Raw genomic sequence first — 18817 nt, forward strand, 5'->3', positions numbered from 1 at the left:
AATGAAGACAGCCTAAGAGACCTCTGAGACAACATTAAACACAACAACATTCGCATTGTAGGGGTCCCAGAAGGAGAAGAGAGAGAGAAAGGACCTGAGAAAATATTTGAAGAGATTATAGTCGAAAACTTCCCTAACATGGGAAAGGAAATAGCCACCCAAGTCCACGAAGCGCAGCGAGTCCCATACAGGATAAACCCAAGGAGAAACATGCCGAGGCACATAGTATTCAAATTGGCAAAAATTAAAGACAAAGAAAAATTATTGAAAGCAGCAAGGGAAAAACGACAAATAACATACAAGGGAACTCCCATAAGGTTAACAGCTGATTTCTCAGCAGAAACTCTACAAGCCAGAAGGGAGTGGCATGATATACTTAAAGTGATGAAAGGGAAGAACCTACAACCAAGACTGCTCTACCTGGCAAGGATCTCATTCAGATTCGATGGAGAAATCAAAAGTTTACAGACAAACAAAAGCTAAAAGAATTCAGCACCACCAAACCAGCTCTACAACAAATGGTAAAGAAACTTCTCTAAGTGGGAAACACAAGGGAAGAAAAGGACCTACAAAAATAAACCCAAAACAATTAAGAAAATGGTCATAGGAACATACATATCGATAATTACCTTAAACGTGAATGGATTAAATGCTCCAACCAAAAGACACAGGCTTGATGAATGGATACAGAAACAAGACCCATATATATGCTGCCTTCAAGAGACCCACTTCAGACCTAGGGACACATACAGACTGAAAGTGAGGGGATGGAAAAAGATATTCCATGCAAATGGAAATCAAAAGAAAGCTGGAGTGGCAATACTCATATCAGATAAAATAGACTTTAAAATAAAGACTGTTACAAGAGACAAGGAAGGACACTACATAATGATCAAGGGATCAATCCAAGAAGAAGATATAACAATTATAAATATATACGCACCCAACATAGGAGCACCTCAATACATAAGGCAACTGTTAACAGCTATAAAAGAGGAAATCGACAGTAACACAATAACAGTGGGGGACTTTAACACCTCACTTACACCAATGGACAGATCATCCAAAATGAAAGTAAATAAGGAAACAGAAGCTTTAAATGACACAATAGACCAGATAGATCTAATTGATATTCATAGGACATTCCATCCGAAAACAGCAGATTACACTTTCTTCTCAAGTGCGCACGGAACATTCTTCCAGGATAAATCGCATCTTGGGTCACAAATCAAGCCTCAGTAAATTTAAGAAAATTGAAATCATATCAAGCATCTTTTCTGACCACAATGCTATGAGATTAGAAATGAATTACAGGGGAAAAAACGTAAAAAACACAAATACATGGAGGCTAAACATTATGATACTAAATAACCAAGAGATCACTGAAAAAGTCAAAGAGGAAATCAAAAAATACCTAGAGACAAATGACAATGAAAACATGACAATCCAAAACCTATGGGATGAGCAAAAGCAGTTCTAAGAGGGAAGTTTATAGCTATACAAGCCTACCTGAAAAAACAAGAAAAATCTCAAATAAATAATCTAACCTTACACCTAAAGGAACTAGAGAAAGAAGAACAAACAAAACCCAAAGTTAGCAGAAGGAAAGAAATCATAAAGATCAGAGCAGAAATAAATGAAATAGAAACAAAGAAAACAATAACAAACATCAATAAAACTAAAAGCTGGTTCTTTGAGAAGATAAACAAAATTGATAAACCATTAGCCAGACTCATCAAGAGAAAAAGAGAGAGGACTCAAATCAATAAAATTAGAAATGAAAAAGGAGAAGTTACAACAGACACTGCAGAAACATAAAGCATCCTGAGACTACTACAAGCAACTCTATGCCAATAAAATGGACAACCTGGAAGAAATGGACAAATTCTTAGAAAGGTATAACCTTCCAAGACTGAAACAGGAAGAAATAGAAAATATGAACAGACCAATCACAAGCACTGAAATTGAAACTGTGATTAAAAATCTTCCAACAAACAAAAGCCCAGGACCAGATGGCTTCACAGGTGAATTCTATCAAACATTTAGAGAATAGCTAACACCTATCCTTCTCAAACTCTTCCAAAAAATTGCGGACGGAGGAACACTCCCAAACTCATTCTATGAGGCCACCAACAACCTGATACCAAAACCAGACAAAGATACTACAAAAAAAGAAAATTACAGACCAATATCACTAATGAATATAGATGCAAAAATCCTCAACAAAATACTAGCAAACAGAATCCAGCAACACATTAAAAGGATCATACACCATGATCAAGTGGGGTTTATCCCAGGAATGCAAGGATTCTTCAATGTACGCAAATCAATCAATGTGATACACCATATTAACAAACTGAAGAATAAAAACCATATGATCATCTCAATAGATGCAGAAAAGGCTTTTGACAAAATTCAACACCCATTTATGATAAAAACTCTCCAGAAAATGGGCATAGAAGGGAACCTACCTCAACATAATAAAGACCATATACGACAGACCCACAACAAACCTCATTCTCAATGGTGAAGAACTGAAAGCATTTCCTCTAAGATCAGGAACAAGACAAGGATGTCCACTCTCACCGCTATTATTCAACATAGTTTTGGAAGTCCTAGCCTCGGCAGGCAGAGAAGAAAAAGAAATAAAAGGAATCCAAATTGGAAAAGAAGAAGTAAAACTGTCACTGTTTGCAGATGACATGATACTATACATAGAGAATCCTAAAGATGCCACCAGAAAACTCCTAGAGCTAATCAATGAATTTGGTAAAGTAGCAGGATACAAAATTAATGCACAGAAATCTCTTGCATTCCTATACACTAATGATGAAAAATCTGAAAGTGAAATTAAGAAAACACTCCCATTTACCATTGCAATGAAAAGAATAAAATACCTAGGAATAAACCTACCTAGGGAGACAAAAGACCTGTATGCAGAAAACTATAAGACACTGATGAAAGAAATTAAAGATGATACCAACAGGTGGAGAGATATGCCATGTTCTTGGATTGGAAGAATCAATATTGTGAAAATGACTATACTACCCAAAGCAATCTACAGATTCAATGCAATCCCTATCAGATTACAAATGGCATGTTTTACAGAGCTAGAACAAAAAATCTTAATATTTGTATGGAGACACAGAAGACCCCGAATAGCCAAAGCAGTCTTGAGGGGAAAAAATGGAGCTGGAGGAATCAGACTCCCTGTCTTCAGACTATACTACAAAGCTACAGTAATCAAGACAATATGGTACTGGCACAAAAACAGAAACATAGATCAATGGAACAAGACAGAAAGCCCAGAGGTAAACCCACGCACCTATGGTCAACTAATCTATGACAAAGGAGGCAAGGATATACAATGGAGAGAAGATAGTGTCTTGAATAAGTGGTGCTGGGAAAACTGGACAGCTACATGTAAAAGAAAGAAATTAGAACACTCCCTAACACCATACACCAAAATAAACTCAAAATGGATTTGAGAACTGAATGTATGACCGGACACTATAAAAGTCTTAGAGGAAAACATAGGAAAAACACTCTTTGACATAGATCACAGCAAGATCTTTTTTGATCCACCTCCTAGAGTAATGGAAATAAAAACAAAAATAAACAAATTGGACCTAATGAAACTTCAAAGCTTTTGCACAGCAAAGGAAACCATAAACAAGACGAAAAGACAACCCTCAGAATTTGAGAAAATATTTGCAAATGAATCAACGGACGGAGGATTAATCTCCAAAATATATAAACAGCTCATGCAGCTTGATATTAAAAAAGCAAACAACCCAATCCAAAAATGGCAGAAGACCTAAATAGACATTTTTCCAAAGAAGACATACAGATGGCCAAGAAGCACATATGTAAGGCTGCTCAACATCACTAATTGTTAGAAAAATGCAAATCAAAACTACAATGAGGTATCACCTCACACCAGTTAGAATGGGCTTCATCAGAAAATCTACAAACAACAAATGGTGGAGAGGGTGTGGAGAAAAGGGAACCCTCTTGCACTGTTGGTGGGAATGTAAATTGATACAGCCACTATGGAGAACAGTATGGAGGTTCCTTAGAAACTAAAAATAGAGCTACCATACGACCCAGCAATCCCACTACTGGGCATATACCCTGAGAAAACCATAATTCAAAAATAGTCATGTACCACAATGTTCATTGCAGCTCTATTTACCAGGACATGTAAGCAACCCAAGTGTCCATCAACAGATGAATGGATAAAGAAGATGTGACATATATATACAATGGAATATTACTTAGCCATAAAAAGGAACGAAACTGAGTTATTTGTAGTGAGGTGGATGGACCTAGAGACTGTCATACAGAGTGAAGTAAGTCAGACAGAGAAAAACAAATACCGTATGCTAATACATATGTATGGAATCTAAAACAAAAAAGAAAAAAAAAATGGTCAGAAGAACCTAGGGGCAAGACGGGAATAAAGATGCAGACCTACTAGAGAATGGACTTGAGGATACGGGGAGGGGGAAGGGTAAGCTGGGACAAAGTGAGAGAGTGGCATGGACATATATACACTACCAAACGTAAAATAGATAGCTAGTGGGAAGCAGCCGCATAGCACAGGGAGATCAGCTTGGTGCTTTGTGGCCACCTAGAGGGGTGGGATAGGGAGGGTAGGAGGGCAGGAGATGCAAGAGGGAAGAGATATGGGGACATATGTATATGTATAACTGATTCACTTTGTTATAAAGCAGAAACTGACACACCATTGTAAAGCAGTTATACCCTAATAAAGATGTTAAAAAAAAAAGTGAAAAAAAAAAAAAGGCACATGCACCCCAATGTTCATTGCAGCACTATTTACAATAGCTAGGTCATGGAAGCAACCTAAATGCCCATCGACAGATGAATGGATAAAGAGGATGTGGTATATATATACAATGGAATATTACTCAGCCATAAAAAGGAACGAAATTGGGTCATTTGTTGAGACCTGGATGGATCTAGAGACTGTCATACAGAGTGAAGTAAGTCAGAAAGAGAAAAACAAATATCGTATATTAACGCATATATGTGGAACCTAGAAAAATGGTACAGATGAACCGGTTTTCAGGGCAGAAATTGAGACACAGATATAGAGAACAAACGTATGGGCACCAAGGGGGGAAAGCAGCGGGGGGGTGGTGGTGGTGGTGTGATGAATTGGGTGATTGGGATTGTCATGTATACACTGATGTGTATAAAATGGTTGACTAATGAGAACCTGCTGTATATAAGAAAAATGATCAAATGTATTCTATTGGAACGAAGCAAAAATAGACCATATGTATTGTCTAAAAATATATATATATATATATATATATATTTGATCTTTAAAAAAAATCAACAGAAATTAAAACTTCACCTTTGACCTTACTCAAACCTAGATTCCTCTCCTGAGTTAACTACTGGTTTATTATGTAGCTTTTAAAGACCTTTTCTAATGCATTCATATGCTTCTGAATGTTTGAAATATTAAATATTATTTTGCTTTATTGAGGTGGGTCTTTTCATATGTATGGATACTATATGTATTTCTGGAAATTGTTGAACACCGTTTTACTCTGTCTCAGATTGTATTTTAATCAAGGCAAAAAGTTGAAATATAAGGAACAATGCTTGGAATACCAAAAAAAAAAAAAAAAAAAAGAGTTGACACCAAGATTTATAAATTCAGAATTAGGGCCTAGTGATGTTTTAATAACTTAAATATTTTTTGTTGTTGCTTTTTTTTTTTTAAATTAGGAGCCCATGAAATCCAGAGCACCACAGCTACATTTGGAATACAGATTCTACAAGCAGTTAGGATCTGGAGGTAAAGTCTTATATTAATTTTTAAATTTGTAATAAAATGGATTGTCATGATAATAACTCTGTAGTTTCAAAGAATAGTATGTTAAATTTAGTTAATATTAATCACTTCTTAAGGCAATGCTTAGTAGATATTTTCTTACTAGAGTCTTCCCTTTTTATTCTAAACATGACATTTTTGGAGCTTTTTGTGTTGGTACTAATATAAGTAGAGAACATTGTAAAAAAATTTAATTTGAGAATATAAGGTGCATATAGTTTCCAGATGCTTAGCCTTTTTGGTGGTATTATAGTTATTGAAATGACTTACTACGTGGTGGTAGGCTGAAAAATGGCTGCATAAAAAATATCCATATCATAATCCCTGGAATCTGTAAATGTTAACTTATAGAAAGACTTCACAGGTATGATTAAGTTAAGGATCTTGAGATCAGGAGGTTATTCTGGGTTATCTGGGTGGCCCCTAAATGCAGTCACAAATGTCTTTGTAAAAGAGAGTCAGAGGAACCATTTACATACACAGAAGAGGAGCAGGCAAAGTGCCTACAGAGGCCAAGATTGGAGTGATATAGCCATAAGCCAAGGAATGCTGGCAGCCATGGAAACCTGGTATAGGATTGTCCTATAGAACCTCCTTGATTCAGCCTGTTGAAACTGATTTCAAATGTTTGGCCTCCAGAACTGTGAGAAAATAAATTTTTGTTATTTTAAGCCACAGGTGTGTAGTAATTACAGTGGCTGTAGGAAATTAATACAGATATATTTTTACATAAACTCTAAATCTAAATGAGAATGGATATTTTGTGCCATTGGAAAAAACTAATGAGAAAATTTCCCAGTTTACATTGCATTTACTTTATGTTAACGTTTCTCTCAGCTCCACTTTTTCTGTTCACTACTATTCTAACTGTAATGATTTTATACATACAGTTTCTTATCAAGTAGGGATATTTTGTTTCCCCAGATTTAATAAAATGGAATTGTTTCATGTGTTTTTTTTGTAAGCACATGTTTACATTCTACTTGTTAGAGTTGTACATTTTTAAATACATTATCAATTTTGCATTCTTTTTTTTTCTAAGAGCATACTTTCCGAATGAGTAGTCATTGTGGAGACAATAAGTTGACATTTTGTAATAATGTTTTTATCATTATAAATGTTCTATAGTGCATGTTTAAGTCTGATACAGACAGGCCTCCAGGACTTATCAAAATTATCACTGACAACTGAGATGTAAATGATAAGGGGACACAACTAATTATATGTGAAACCATACATATTAGTTAGGACTGGCAAGTGACAGAAAGCCCTGAGAAGCTAAGTGGAAAAAAAAAAAAAGGAGTTTATTGACTCATGTACTGTAAATTCAGGGAAAGGACTTATCTATAAGACATTGCAATACTGTCATCAGGGACATTCTTGAGTTTGTCTTTATGCTCTGCCTTTTTGTGTGTGTGTAAGCTTTGTTCTCTGATTGGCCCTTCTTTTTTTTTTTTTAATTTTATTTATTTATTTATTTATGGCTGTGTTGGGTCTTCGTTTCTGTGTGAGGGCTTTCTCTAGTTGCGGCAAGTGGGGGCCACTCTTCATCGCGGTGTGCAGGCCTCTCACTATCGTGGCCTCTCCCGTTGCGGAGCACAGGCTCCAGACGCGCAGGCTCAGCAATTGTGGCTCACGGGCTTAGTCGCTCCGCGGCATGTGGGATCTTCCCAGACCAGGGCTCGAACCCGTGTCTCCTGCATTGGCAGGCAGACTCTCAACCACTGTGCCACCAGGGAAGCCCTGATTGGCCCTTCTTATGAGACGGCAGAGGTGCTTACCAACAGCCCAGCTTAGCAGTTTTAAAAGTATCTGTTAACTAAAAATTTCAGCAAAAGTTCTAGGACTGAATCTTACTGTCTTATTTTGTGTCTAATGATTTAATCACTGAATTTGATTGCCCAGACTTACTCATCTCAGGCACTACCTGTGAAGTTCAGGGACTGAGAATGGGGAGAGGTGTTGTCTAATGGGAAATTGAGGTGTTACCAGAAGAAGGAAGATTGGATGCTGGGGAGATGAAAATAAGAGATCTATCTACTTAAGTAGTAAAACTATCATTTGGAAAAATAGGATTGAATACTTTAATTGGATAAGAATGAATAAGTTAATTTAGAGTTTAGGGAGTCATTGAATTGAATACCATGGTGCACTTTTATTATTATATTCTTTACTTTTTTTAACTTTAAAATTTATGTCAGGGATAGTAATAATAAAGTGGAACATACATCTGTTAGCACTTGAATGCCAAAGGTCTGTTGTGCCCCACGACTCCAGGGACCGCCATTTAGTCTGCATATATAAGGGTGCTCCCCTGTACTCCAGGGCATAGCACTTACATAAATTGAAATTATGTTTTCCTCTAAGAGTTTGATAGTGTCTGGCCTTACACTTAGGTCTTTAATCCATTTTGAGTTTATTTTTGTGCAGGTGTCAGGGAGTGTTCTAATTTCATACTTTTACATGTATCTGTCCAATTTTCCCAGCACCACTTATTGAAGAGGCTGTCTTTTCTCCACTATATATGCTTGCCTCCTTTATCAAAGATAAGGTGACCATATGTGCGTGGGTTTATCTCTGGGCTTTCTATCCTGTTCCATTGATCTATATTTCTGTTTTTGTGCCAGTACCAAACTGTCTTGATTACTGTAGCTTTGTAATATACTCTGAAGTCAGGGAGCCTGATTCCGCCAGCTCCATTTTTCGTTCTCAAGATTGCTTTGGCTATTCGGGGTCGTTTGTGTTTCCATACAAATTGTGAAATTTTTTGTTCTAGTTCTGTGAAAAATGCCAGTGGTAGTTTGATAGGGATTGCATTGAATCTGTATATTGCTTTGGGTAGTAGAGTCATTTTCACAATGTTGATTCTTCCAATCCAGGAACATGGTATATCTCTCCATCTATTTGTATCATCTTTAATTTCTTTCATCAGTGTCTTATAATTTTCTGCATACAGGTCTTTTGTCTCCTTAGGTAGGTTTATTCCTAGATATTTTATTCTTTTTGTTGCAATGGTAAACGGGAGTGTTTTATTAATTTCACTTTCAGATTTTTTTGTTATTAGTGTATAGAAATGCAAGAGATTTCTGTGCATTAATTTTGTATCCTGCTACTTTACCAAATTCATTGATTAGCTCTAGGAGTTTTCTGGTAGCATCTTTAGGATTCTCTATGTATAGTATCATGTCATCTGCAAATAGTGACAGCTTTACTTCTTCTTTTCCGATTTGGATTCCTTTTATTTCTTTGTCTTCTCTGATTGCTGTGGCTAACACTTCCAAAACTATGTTGAATAATAGTGGTGAGAGTGGGCAACCTTGTCTTGTTCCTGATCTTAGTGGAAATGGTTTCAGTTTTTCACCATTGAGGACAATGTTGGCTGTGGGTTTGTCATATATGGCCTTTATTATGTTGAGGAAAGTTCCCTCTATGCCTACTTTCTGCAGGGCTTTTATCATAAATGGGTGTTGAATTTTGTCGAAAGCTTTCTCTGCATCTATTGAGATGATCATATGGTTTTTCTCCTTCAATTTGTTAATATGGTGTATCACATTGATTGATTTACGTATATTGAAGAATCCTTGCATTCCTGGGATAAACCCCACTTGATCATGGTGTGTGATCCTTTTAATGTGCTGTTGGATTCTGTTTGCTAGTATTTTGTTGAGGATTTTTGCATCAATGTTCATCAGTGATATTGGCCTGTAGTTTTCTTTCTTTGTGACCTCTTTGTCTGGTTTTGGTATCAGGGTGATGGTGGCCTCGTAGAATGAGTTTGGGAGTGTTCCTCCCTCTGCAATATTTTGGAAGAGTTTGAGAAGGATAGGTGTTAGCTCTTCTCTAAATGTTTGATAGAATTCACCTGTGAAGCCATCTGGTCCTGGGCTTTTGTTTGTTGGAAGGTTTTTAATCACAGTTTCAATTTCAGTGCTTGTGATTGGTCTGTTCATATTTTCTATTTCTTCCTGGTTCAGTCTCGGCAGTTTGTGCATTTCTAAGAATCTGTCCATTTCTTCCAGGTTGTCCATTTTATTGGCATAGAGTTGCTTGTAGTAATCTCTCATGATCTTTTGTATTTCTGCAGTGTCAGTGGTTACTTCTCCTTTTTCATTTGTAATTCTATTGATTTGAGTCTTCTCCCTTTTTCTCTTGATGAGTCTGGCTAATGGTTTATCAATTTTGTTTATCTTCTCAAAGAACCAGCTTTTAGTTTCATTGATTTTTGCTGTTGTTTCCTTCATTTCTTTTTCATTTATTTCTGACCTGATCTTTATGATTTCTTTCCTTCCACTATCAAACTCTTAGAGGAAAACATAGGCAGAACACTCTATGACATACATCACAGCAAGATTCTTTTTGACCCAGCTCCCAGAGAAATGAAAATAAGAACACAAATAAACAAATGGGACCTAATGAAACTTAAAAGCTTTTGCACAGCAAAGGAAACCATAAACAAGACCAAAAGACAACCATCAGAATGGGAGAAAATATTTGCAAATGAAGCAACTGACAAAGGATTAATCTCCAAGATTTACAAGCAGCTCATGCAGCTCAATAACAAAAAAACGAACAACCCAATTCCAAAATGGGCAGAAGACCTAAATAGACATTTCTCCAAAGAAGATATACAGATGGCCAACAGACACATGAAAGAATGCTCAACATCATTAATCATTAGAGAAATGCAAATCAAAACTACAATGAGATATCATCTCACACCGGTCAGAATGGCCATCATCAAAAAATCTAGAAACAATAAATGCTGGATAGGGTGTGGAGGAAAGGGAACACTCTTGCACTGTTGGTGGGAATGTAAATTGATACAGCCACTATGGAGAACAGTATGGAAGTTCCTTAAAAAACTACAAATAGAACTACCATACGACCCAGCAATCTCACTACTGGGCATATACCCTGAGAAAACCATAGTTCAAAAAGAGTCATGTACCAAAATGTTCATTGCAGCTCTATTTACAATAGCCAGGACATGGAAGCAACCTAAATGTTCATCGACAGATGAATGGATAAAGAAGATGTGGCACATATATACAATGGAATATTACTCAGCCATAAAAAGAAATGAAATGGAGGTATTTGTAATGAGGTGGATGGAGTTAGAGTCTGTCATACAGAGTGAAGTAAGTCAGAAAAAGAAAAACAAATACAGTATGCTAACACATATATATGGAATCTAAGGAAAAAAAAAAAAAAAGGCCATGAAGAACCTAGTGGCAAGACGGGAATAAAGACACAGGCCTACTAGAGAATGGACTTGAGGATATGGGGAGGGGGTGGGGTGAGATGTGACAGGGTGAGAGAGTGTCATGGACATATATACACTACCAAATGTAAAATAGATAGCTAGTGGGAAGCAGCCGCATAGCACAGGGAGATCAGCTCGGTGCTTTGTGACCACCTAGAGGGGTGGGATGGGGAGGGTGGGAGGGAGGGAGGTGCAAGAGGGAAGAGATATGGGAACATATTGTATATGTATAACTGATTCACTTTGTTATAAAGCAGAAGCTAACACACCATTGTAAGGCAATTATACTTCAATAAAGATGTTTAAAAAAAAAAAGAAAAGAAAAAAAATTGAAATTATGAGTGTTATTGCTTGAAGGTGTGTGTTATGGTGGCTCTGAAACTCTGACAGGTGTGTGTAGTTTTGAGTGTTTCATGTGAATCATGTGAATTTTAGTTACTTGTTAGTGTTTTTATCAATCATGAATTTTAAAAACATTTTTGAGTACTCATATGAGCTTTATAGAAAAACAAGAGTGTTTAATTGTTTTGAGGAAAGACTGATGACTTAAAAATGATTTGATTTTGGAGTTGCTACTTGAAAGGATTGTATTTTCAGACTGCTCTTAATCATAAGTGGGGCATTCATAGTAATTTAATCTATAATTCTTTTATGATATTGTAAGTTTCATTTAAGTAGCAACTTGCTTGTTAGTGTTCTCTTTAAAAATAGATATACTGGGCTTCCCTGGTGGCACAGTGGTTAAGAATCCACCTGCCAGTGCAGGGGACATGGGTTTGAGCCCTGGTCCGGGAAGATGCCACATGCTGCGGAGCAACTAAGCCCATGCGCCACTACTACGGAGCCTGCGCTCTAGAGCCCTTGCTCCGCAACAAGAGAAGTGACCGCAATGAGAAGCCCGCGCAGCACAACAAAGACTAGTCCCCGCTCTCCGCAACTAAAGAAAGCCCGCGCACAGCAATGAAGACCCAGTGCAGCCAAAAATAAATAAATTTTTAAAAATAGATATATTTTATCAATATTCAGAATATATAAAGAAGTCCTAAAACTCAACAAGAAAAATACAAACAATCCAACTTTAAAGTGGGCACAGAACTTGAATAGACATTTTTCTAAAGAAGATAGATATACAGATGGCCAATAAGCACATGAAAGGTTGCTGAATATCAGTAATCATTAGGAAAATGTAAGTCAAAACCACAAAGACATACCACTTCACACCCATTAGGGTGGCTGTTATTAACTAAATAAAGGAAAAGCAAACCAAAAACCAGTGAACAACTAGTGTTGGTGTGAATGTGGAGAAACTGGAATCTTTGTGCATTACTGGTGGGGATGTGGATTGCTGCAGCTGCTGTGGAAAACAATACGAGTGTTCCTCAAAAATTAAACATAGAATTACCATTTGATCCAGCAATTCCACTTCTAATTATACGCATAAAAGAACTGAAAGCAGGGACTTAAACAGATAGTTGTACACCCATGTTCATAGTGTGATTTGCAATAGCCAAAAGGTGGAAACAACTTTGAGTGGATATACAAAGTGTGGTTATATACATAGAAGGGAATATTATTCAGCCCTAAAAAGGAAGGAAATTCTGACACGTGCTACAATATAGATGAACCTTGAGAACGTTATGCTAAATGAAGTAAGCTAGTCACAAAGGGACAAATGCTGTGCGATTCCACTTTTTGAGGTATCCAGAGTAGTCAGATTCATAGAGACGGAATGCAGAATGGTGGTTGCCAGGGGCTGAGAGGAGAGGGAAGTGGGAAAATATTGTTTAATGGTTATAGAGTTTCAGTCTGGGATGATGAAAAAGTTCTGGAGGTGGATAGTGGTGGTGGTTGCACAACAATGTGACTATACCTGATGCCACTGAACTGTACATTTAAAAATGGTTAAAATGATAAATTTTCTATTTATATTTTGCCACAGCAAAAACAAAATAGATTTATTTAGAATTATTTACTGAGATATCTGTGAAATAATATACAGTTTATCTAATTCTACTCTCTAGGTTTTGATTCTCCTGTAAGTCTTTCTCCTTATCTAACCTCCCTGGCAGTATCTCACTTTTCTCTCTTATTTGTTCACTGAATCTGTTACATATATACAGTAGGACTGTACCGCTTTACTGCAGTGTGCATATGAGGGTTGACTCTTTATATTATTTATAGCTTTCCATAGGATTAGAATATTGTTTTATACCATTATCACTTTCTCTGATAGCAAAAATTTAATGTTTCAAATGGTCTTGTTTTGTAATATCCACTCAGCATTTATTGAGTAAAATGAAGATCTAGATTTGGGAGTCATCAACACATAGGTGGTTTTTAAAGCTAAGGGAATGGATGAGGTCTCCCATAGGAGAGTGTAGAGAGTGTCAAGAGAAGAGGAACACAGGCAAAACCATGATGACCACTGGATTGGGTAGGAATAAATTTGACTGTCAGTATCAAAAATCATGACAGCAGTAGCTTAAACAAGTAAAGCAATGTTATGTGAGGAAAAATAAACAAGGAGTCCTGAAGCAGACAATTGTAGGATTGATATGGCTACACAGAAGTAAGCCATCAGGCTCACTCTAGCTTCTTCCTTCTGTTTTTAGTATGTGGCTTTCATTTTTATGATCCTGGATTTTTTTGTAACAGGAGGGAGGAAGGAAAGGATGAAATTACTATCTATATAAGGATAATTTCCCATTCTTTATGCTAGCCTTCATTCTTAAAATCTAGTCATACATGTATGTCCCTACTAGAATCAGAAATTCTATATACCCAGAATTTCTCTCCCTATCTTCTTTCCCCTTACTTTTCCAATGATTTCTCTCTCTTCCAAAAGACCTGTTTGTTTTTCTGGATTATCTTGTTCCCTTAGTGCCTCACCCATTCGAGCTGAAAGTGTTAGGTGCCTTTAATTTTGACTTTTTGGGATAATCATCAAAAAGGTACGTCAGTTATGTCTCTTAAGAGATCTCTTGACTTCATTCTCTTCTCCCAGTCTTCATTGTCACCTTTTTTTTGAATTGGGCTTCTTTTTGTGCATCTCACTTCCTTCTTCCCTCCATTCCTCTTAGAGACTTGTCATTTAGTATAAAGTCCACATTTCTTTCTCTTTCTACTTGACCCATTTTTTAGTTGCTCTAAACTTAGTGTTCTCTGAATAGATCTTATTATTTTCATATATCTGTATTCTTTCTGGCATGTCTTTCTTTCTCAATGAATTTCTTCTTTCTTCAGTCCCCAGCTAAAGTGTCTCCTCTTTTGCAATGCATTTTCTGGTATCTGTTTCGTTCCAGACAAAGCTTCTTCTTTGACCTGAAATTATTTTGAATATATCTTCATTTTTCTTTCATCATACCATATTATATTTCTATTTGCTTATGTCTCTCTCCTCCATTAAAATTTGAACTCTTTGAGGGCAGTGAGAATCATATTTTTATCCTTGAAACTGAGCAGAATGATTGACGATTGTGGGCCCTTGGTAAATGGTTGAAATGGTAAATTCTTTAATGAGAATAGTAGACTGTTTTCTATCATCAGATGTGAAGTTGCAGTACATAATCTCCAATATTTCCTATAGCTTTTTAACTTTTGTGATCGTATGTTTAAAGTTTGATATATTAATATTATGTAAAATCATATTATTACATTTTGAGTTTATTCCACTTCTGACAAATAGACATAACCATGTAATTTCAAAAACTTATTTATTTTAATTAATATCATTTGTATCACCCTATGATTAGGTAAATTTAATTTTAGAGGTCCAGAAATAGAAGGAAAAAAAGTCAGTGATGAGTAATTTTTAAATGATCAGAAACGATAAACCAAGGACATATGCAGGTAGTTATTTAATTAACTGACTGTACAATTCAGGTGCCTAAAAATAATCACTTTCTAGAGAAGCATAGGTTTTAATTATTAGAATTAATTCAGTTTTTTTTTATTTACTTGAAAAAAAGTTTAGTTGAATTGTTGATATGACACTTCATGAAAATGCATGGGACAGATTTTGCAATTTATGGGGAAAATTTTTTTGAAGATCTGTGATTCCGAATAATGCTTCTGTGTCTTAAATTATTTCCTTGACATCAGATGGTTTATATAGGCCATATTGACCTAATTTGCAATCATTTATTCCTTGGAATTTCTTTATCAGCTGATACTTCATCACAGAAAGTCAAATAACCTTTTTTTTTTTCCTGTCATAAATTACTATTCTTGGAAGATCTCTAACTATGGAAATGATATTAAATATACTATTTGAGACCGTGCATATGTTAAATTGTTAAATAATTGTTTCTCAAGTGAGTGGCTTGATTTTTTTTTAAATTTATTTTTAACATCTTTATTGAAGTATAATAGCTTTACAATGGTGTGTTAGTTTCTGCTTTATAACAAAGTGAATCAGTTATACATATACATATGTCCCCATATCTCTTCCCTCTTGCATCTCCCGCCCTCCCACCCTCCCTATCCCACCCCTCTAGGTGGCCACAAAGCACCAAGCTGATCTCCCTGTGCTATGCGGCTGCTTCCCACTAGCTATCTATTTTACGTTTGGTAGTATATATATGTCCATGCCACTCTCTCACTTTGTCCCAGCTTACCCTTCCCCCTCCCCGTATCCTCAAGTGCATTCTCTAGTAGGTCTGCATCTTTATTCCCGTCTTGCCCCTAGGTTCTTCTGACCATTTTTTTTCTTTTTTGTTTTAGATTCCATATATATGTGTTAGCATATGGTATTTGTTTTTCTCTTTCTGACTTAACTTCACTCTGTATGACAGCCTCTAGGTCCATCCACCTCACTACAAATAACTCAGTTTCGTTCCTTTTTATGGCTGAGTAATATTCCATCATATATATGTGCCACATCTTCTTTATCCATTCATCTGTTGATGGACACTTAGGTTGCTTCCATGTCCTGGCTATTGTAAATAGAGATGCAATGAACATTTTGGTACGTGACTCTTTTTGAATTATGGTTTTCTCAGGGTATATGCCCAGTAGTGGGATTGCTGGGTCGTATGGTAGCTCTATTTTTAGTTTTTTAAGGAACCTCCATACTGTTCTCCATGGTGGCTGTATCAATTTACATTCCCACCAACAGTGCAAGAGGGTTCCCTTTTCTCCACACCCTCTCCAGCATTTATTGTTTGTAGATTTTTTGATGATGGCCATTCTTACCAGTGTGAGGCGATACCTCATTGTAGTTTTGATTTGCATTTCTCTAATGATTAATGATGTTGAGCATTCTTTCATGTGTTTGTTGGCCATCTGTATATCTTCTTTGGAGAAATGTCTATTTAGGTCTTCTGCCCATTTTTGGATTGGTTTGTTTGTTTTTTTGATATCGAGCTGCATGAGTTACTTGTATGTTTTAGAGATTAATCCTTTGTCAGTTGCTTCATTTGCAAATATTTTCTCAAATTCTGATGGTTGTCTTTTGGTCTTGTTTATGGTTTCCTTTGCTGTGCAAAAGCTTTTAAATTTCATTAGGTCTCATTTGTTTATTTTTGTTTTTATTTCCATTTCTCTAGGAGGTGGGTCAAAAAGGATCTTGCTGTGATTTATGTCATAGAGTGTTCTGCCTATGTTTTCCTCTAAGAGTTTGATAGTGTCTGGTCTTACATTTAGGTCTTTAATCCATTTTGAGTTTATTTTTGTGTATAAAAATATGGAACGCTTCATGAATTTGCGTGTCATCCTTGCACAGGGGCCATGCTAATCTTCTCTGTATCGTTCCAATTTTAGTATATGTGCTGCCGAAGCGAGCACGGCTTGACTTTTTGATGTTGCCTGAACTATGTAGTTCTAAAGAATAATTTTGTACTTCTAAAGAATAATTTGATAATAGCAGCAGTGGCTGTTTCTAAAATTAACACTCGTCATAGTATTGTCTTCAAAGAATTAGAAAAACTTCTCTTCATTCTTCATACTGACCCTTCTGGCTTCTTGGTTTATGTCTTGTTTATTGCTTTATTTAGCCCTGTCTCCTAGCTAAGTGGGCTTTGGTGATTCCATATTGTATGAACACTTTATCATACTGTTCACTTTGGAGAAAGGTTGTAGGTAATAGTATAAGCCTTTTAAACGTGGGTATATGCATTAAATAATTTCTAAAATTTCTTTTATTCATTAAGTTGCCAGATTAGAGTTTCTCTGACCATGTTTTAAGAATTTAAGAAATTCTGCTCTTTCTGTATATCTTATAAGTGTCTTTTTGAGAAAAAAGAAAGAAAATATTGTCAAAACCATGAAAGTTAAGTGAATAAAATAATTAGAACATTACCTATTATATTTTGGTATTAACAAAAATAATGAAGAATACTATACAGGTGAGGTGGTAGTTAGTGTAGACTTATTTCAGCCTAAATAACCAACAGTTTATGTAGCAGCTTCTTAGACTTCCTTTTTCTGTATTAGCTTAATTGCATTTAGAAGACATCTTAAGTATATGTAATATTTCTGTCTCTTTATAGAGGCCTTTCTGTATGGGAATTTCTATAAGTTATGCATTGCTAAACTTTTACTAATTTATATGTGAATATGTATATTGGTACTGTTGGATAGAAGTGTACAAAGTTTTTCTGTTAAATTTGTAGTTTATGGAGAATGTGTGTGTTTAAAGAATGCTATGCATTATCAATATAAGAAGGAAAGGTTAACAGATAGTGGTTTCAATTTGGTTTATATGGTCCAGGTATTAGGATAGTTTATGTTGTGTGGTAATTATACTATTAATATTTTCAGTGATTAATTAATCACACAATAATCTTACATAAAAAACAGACCTTATTTTTGAATAGGGTATAACTAAATGGTGATGAAGGACTTAATATTCTGAAATACAGCATCATTTTTGTAATTCCCTATGTAATCATAAGAAGTATAAAGCCTTGAAAAATAATATGATTTCATGTTTTATTTTTATTTTTGATTTAAATATAAAGAAGCATATTGTGAGAAGAACAGATTTGTAAGCTTGCAGATTGAGGGTAAAAGTGGTAAGAGAGAATCCATTTTTTCTTAACTGTTTATGCCTAAAGAGGATAGTAACTGAATAGTATATAATATATAATATTTATTCAATATTCCATATATTGTAATAAACATTACTTGTTTGTAGGTGATGTTATTTTTAATGTTCTTTGAAATTAAGACTAATTTTTAAATGTGTAAATATAGAATTATCACTGAAAGGACTCTTTTCTTCTGTTTTACAGTGGGGTGGCTTTTCCTTTTATTTGGGGTTAATTGCTAGAATATTACTACTAAATGTGGGTGATATGGTGTTTTAATGGAATGACTGTTACCAAGTCTGGAACTCATTGCACCTATTTGTTCATATTAGGGCTTCCTAATCAGACAGAACAGTAATTCTCAAACTTTTGGGTCTCATGATCCTTTTAGACTCCTAAAACTTTTTGAGGATCCCAGAGGGCTTTTGTTATTGTGGGTTATAGCTATTGATATTTACCATATGAGAAACTAAAACAAATATAAAAATATTGCTATATTAATTCATTTTAAAATAACAACAATAGTATTTTAAAATCACAACTGATGCTATTTTCCAAATTTAAAAAAATGTGAGAAAAGTGGCCTTGTTTTACATGTTTTGCACATCTCTTTAATGTATGGCTTAATAAAAAACAATGGATTCTGCCTTCAAT

The 18817-nt window shown here is 35.5% G+C and overlaps 1 protein-coding gene and 1 non-coding gene across 7 annotated transcripts in view; one reads left to right on the top strand and one right to left on the bottom strand.

Moving 5' to 3' along the window:
* CSNK1G3 (casein kinase 1 gamma 3) overlaps positions 1 to 18817 on the top strand; it is a 132876-nt gene that overhangs the window by 52073 nt on the left and 61986 nt on the right. For all 6 annotated transcript variants that reach the window (XM_059916959.1, XM_059916962.1, XM_059916961.1 and 3 more), the window contains exon 4: positions 5767 to 5836. In XM_059916959.1, coding sequence (XP_059772942.1) covers positions 5767 to 5836 — 70 coding nt within the window. The remainder of the gene's footprint in view (positions 1 to 5766; positions 5837 to 18817) is intronic.
* On the bottom strand, positions 16813 to 16919 carry LOC132364241 (U6 spliceosomal RNA). Its single transcript, XR_009502780.1, has one exon. It is a non-coding gene; the product is annotated as a U6 spliceosomal RNA (small nuclear RNA).

The sequence above is a fragment of the Balaenoptera ricei genome, chromosome 3, assembly GCF_028023285.1.
Source record: "Balaenoptera ricei isolate mBalRic1 chromosome 3, mBalRic1.hap2, whole genome shotgun sequence".
NCBI classification, from domain to species: domain Eukaryota; kingdom Metazoa; phylum Chordata; class Mammalia; order Artiodactyla; family Balaenopteridae; genus Balaenoptera; species Balaenoptera ricei.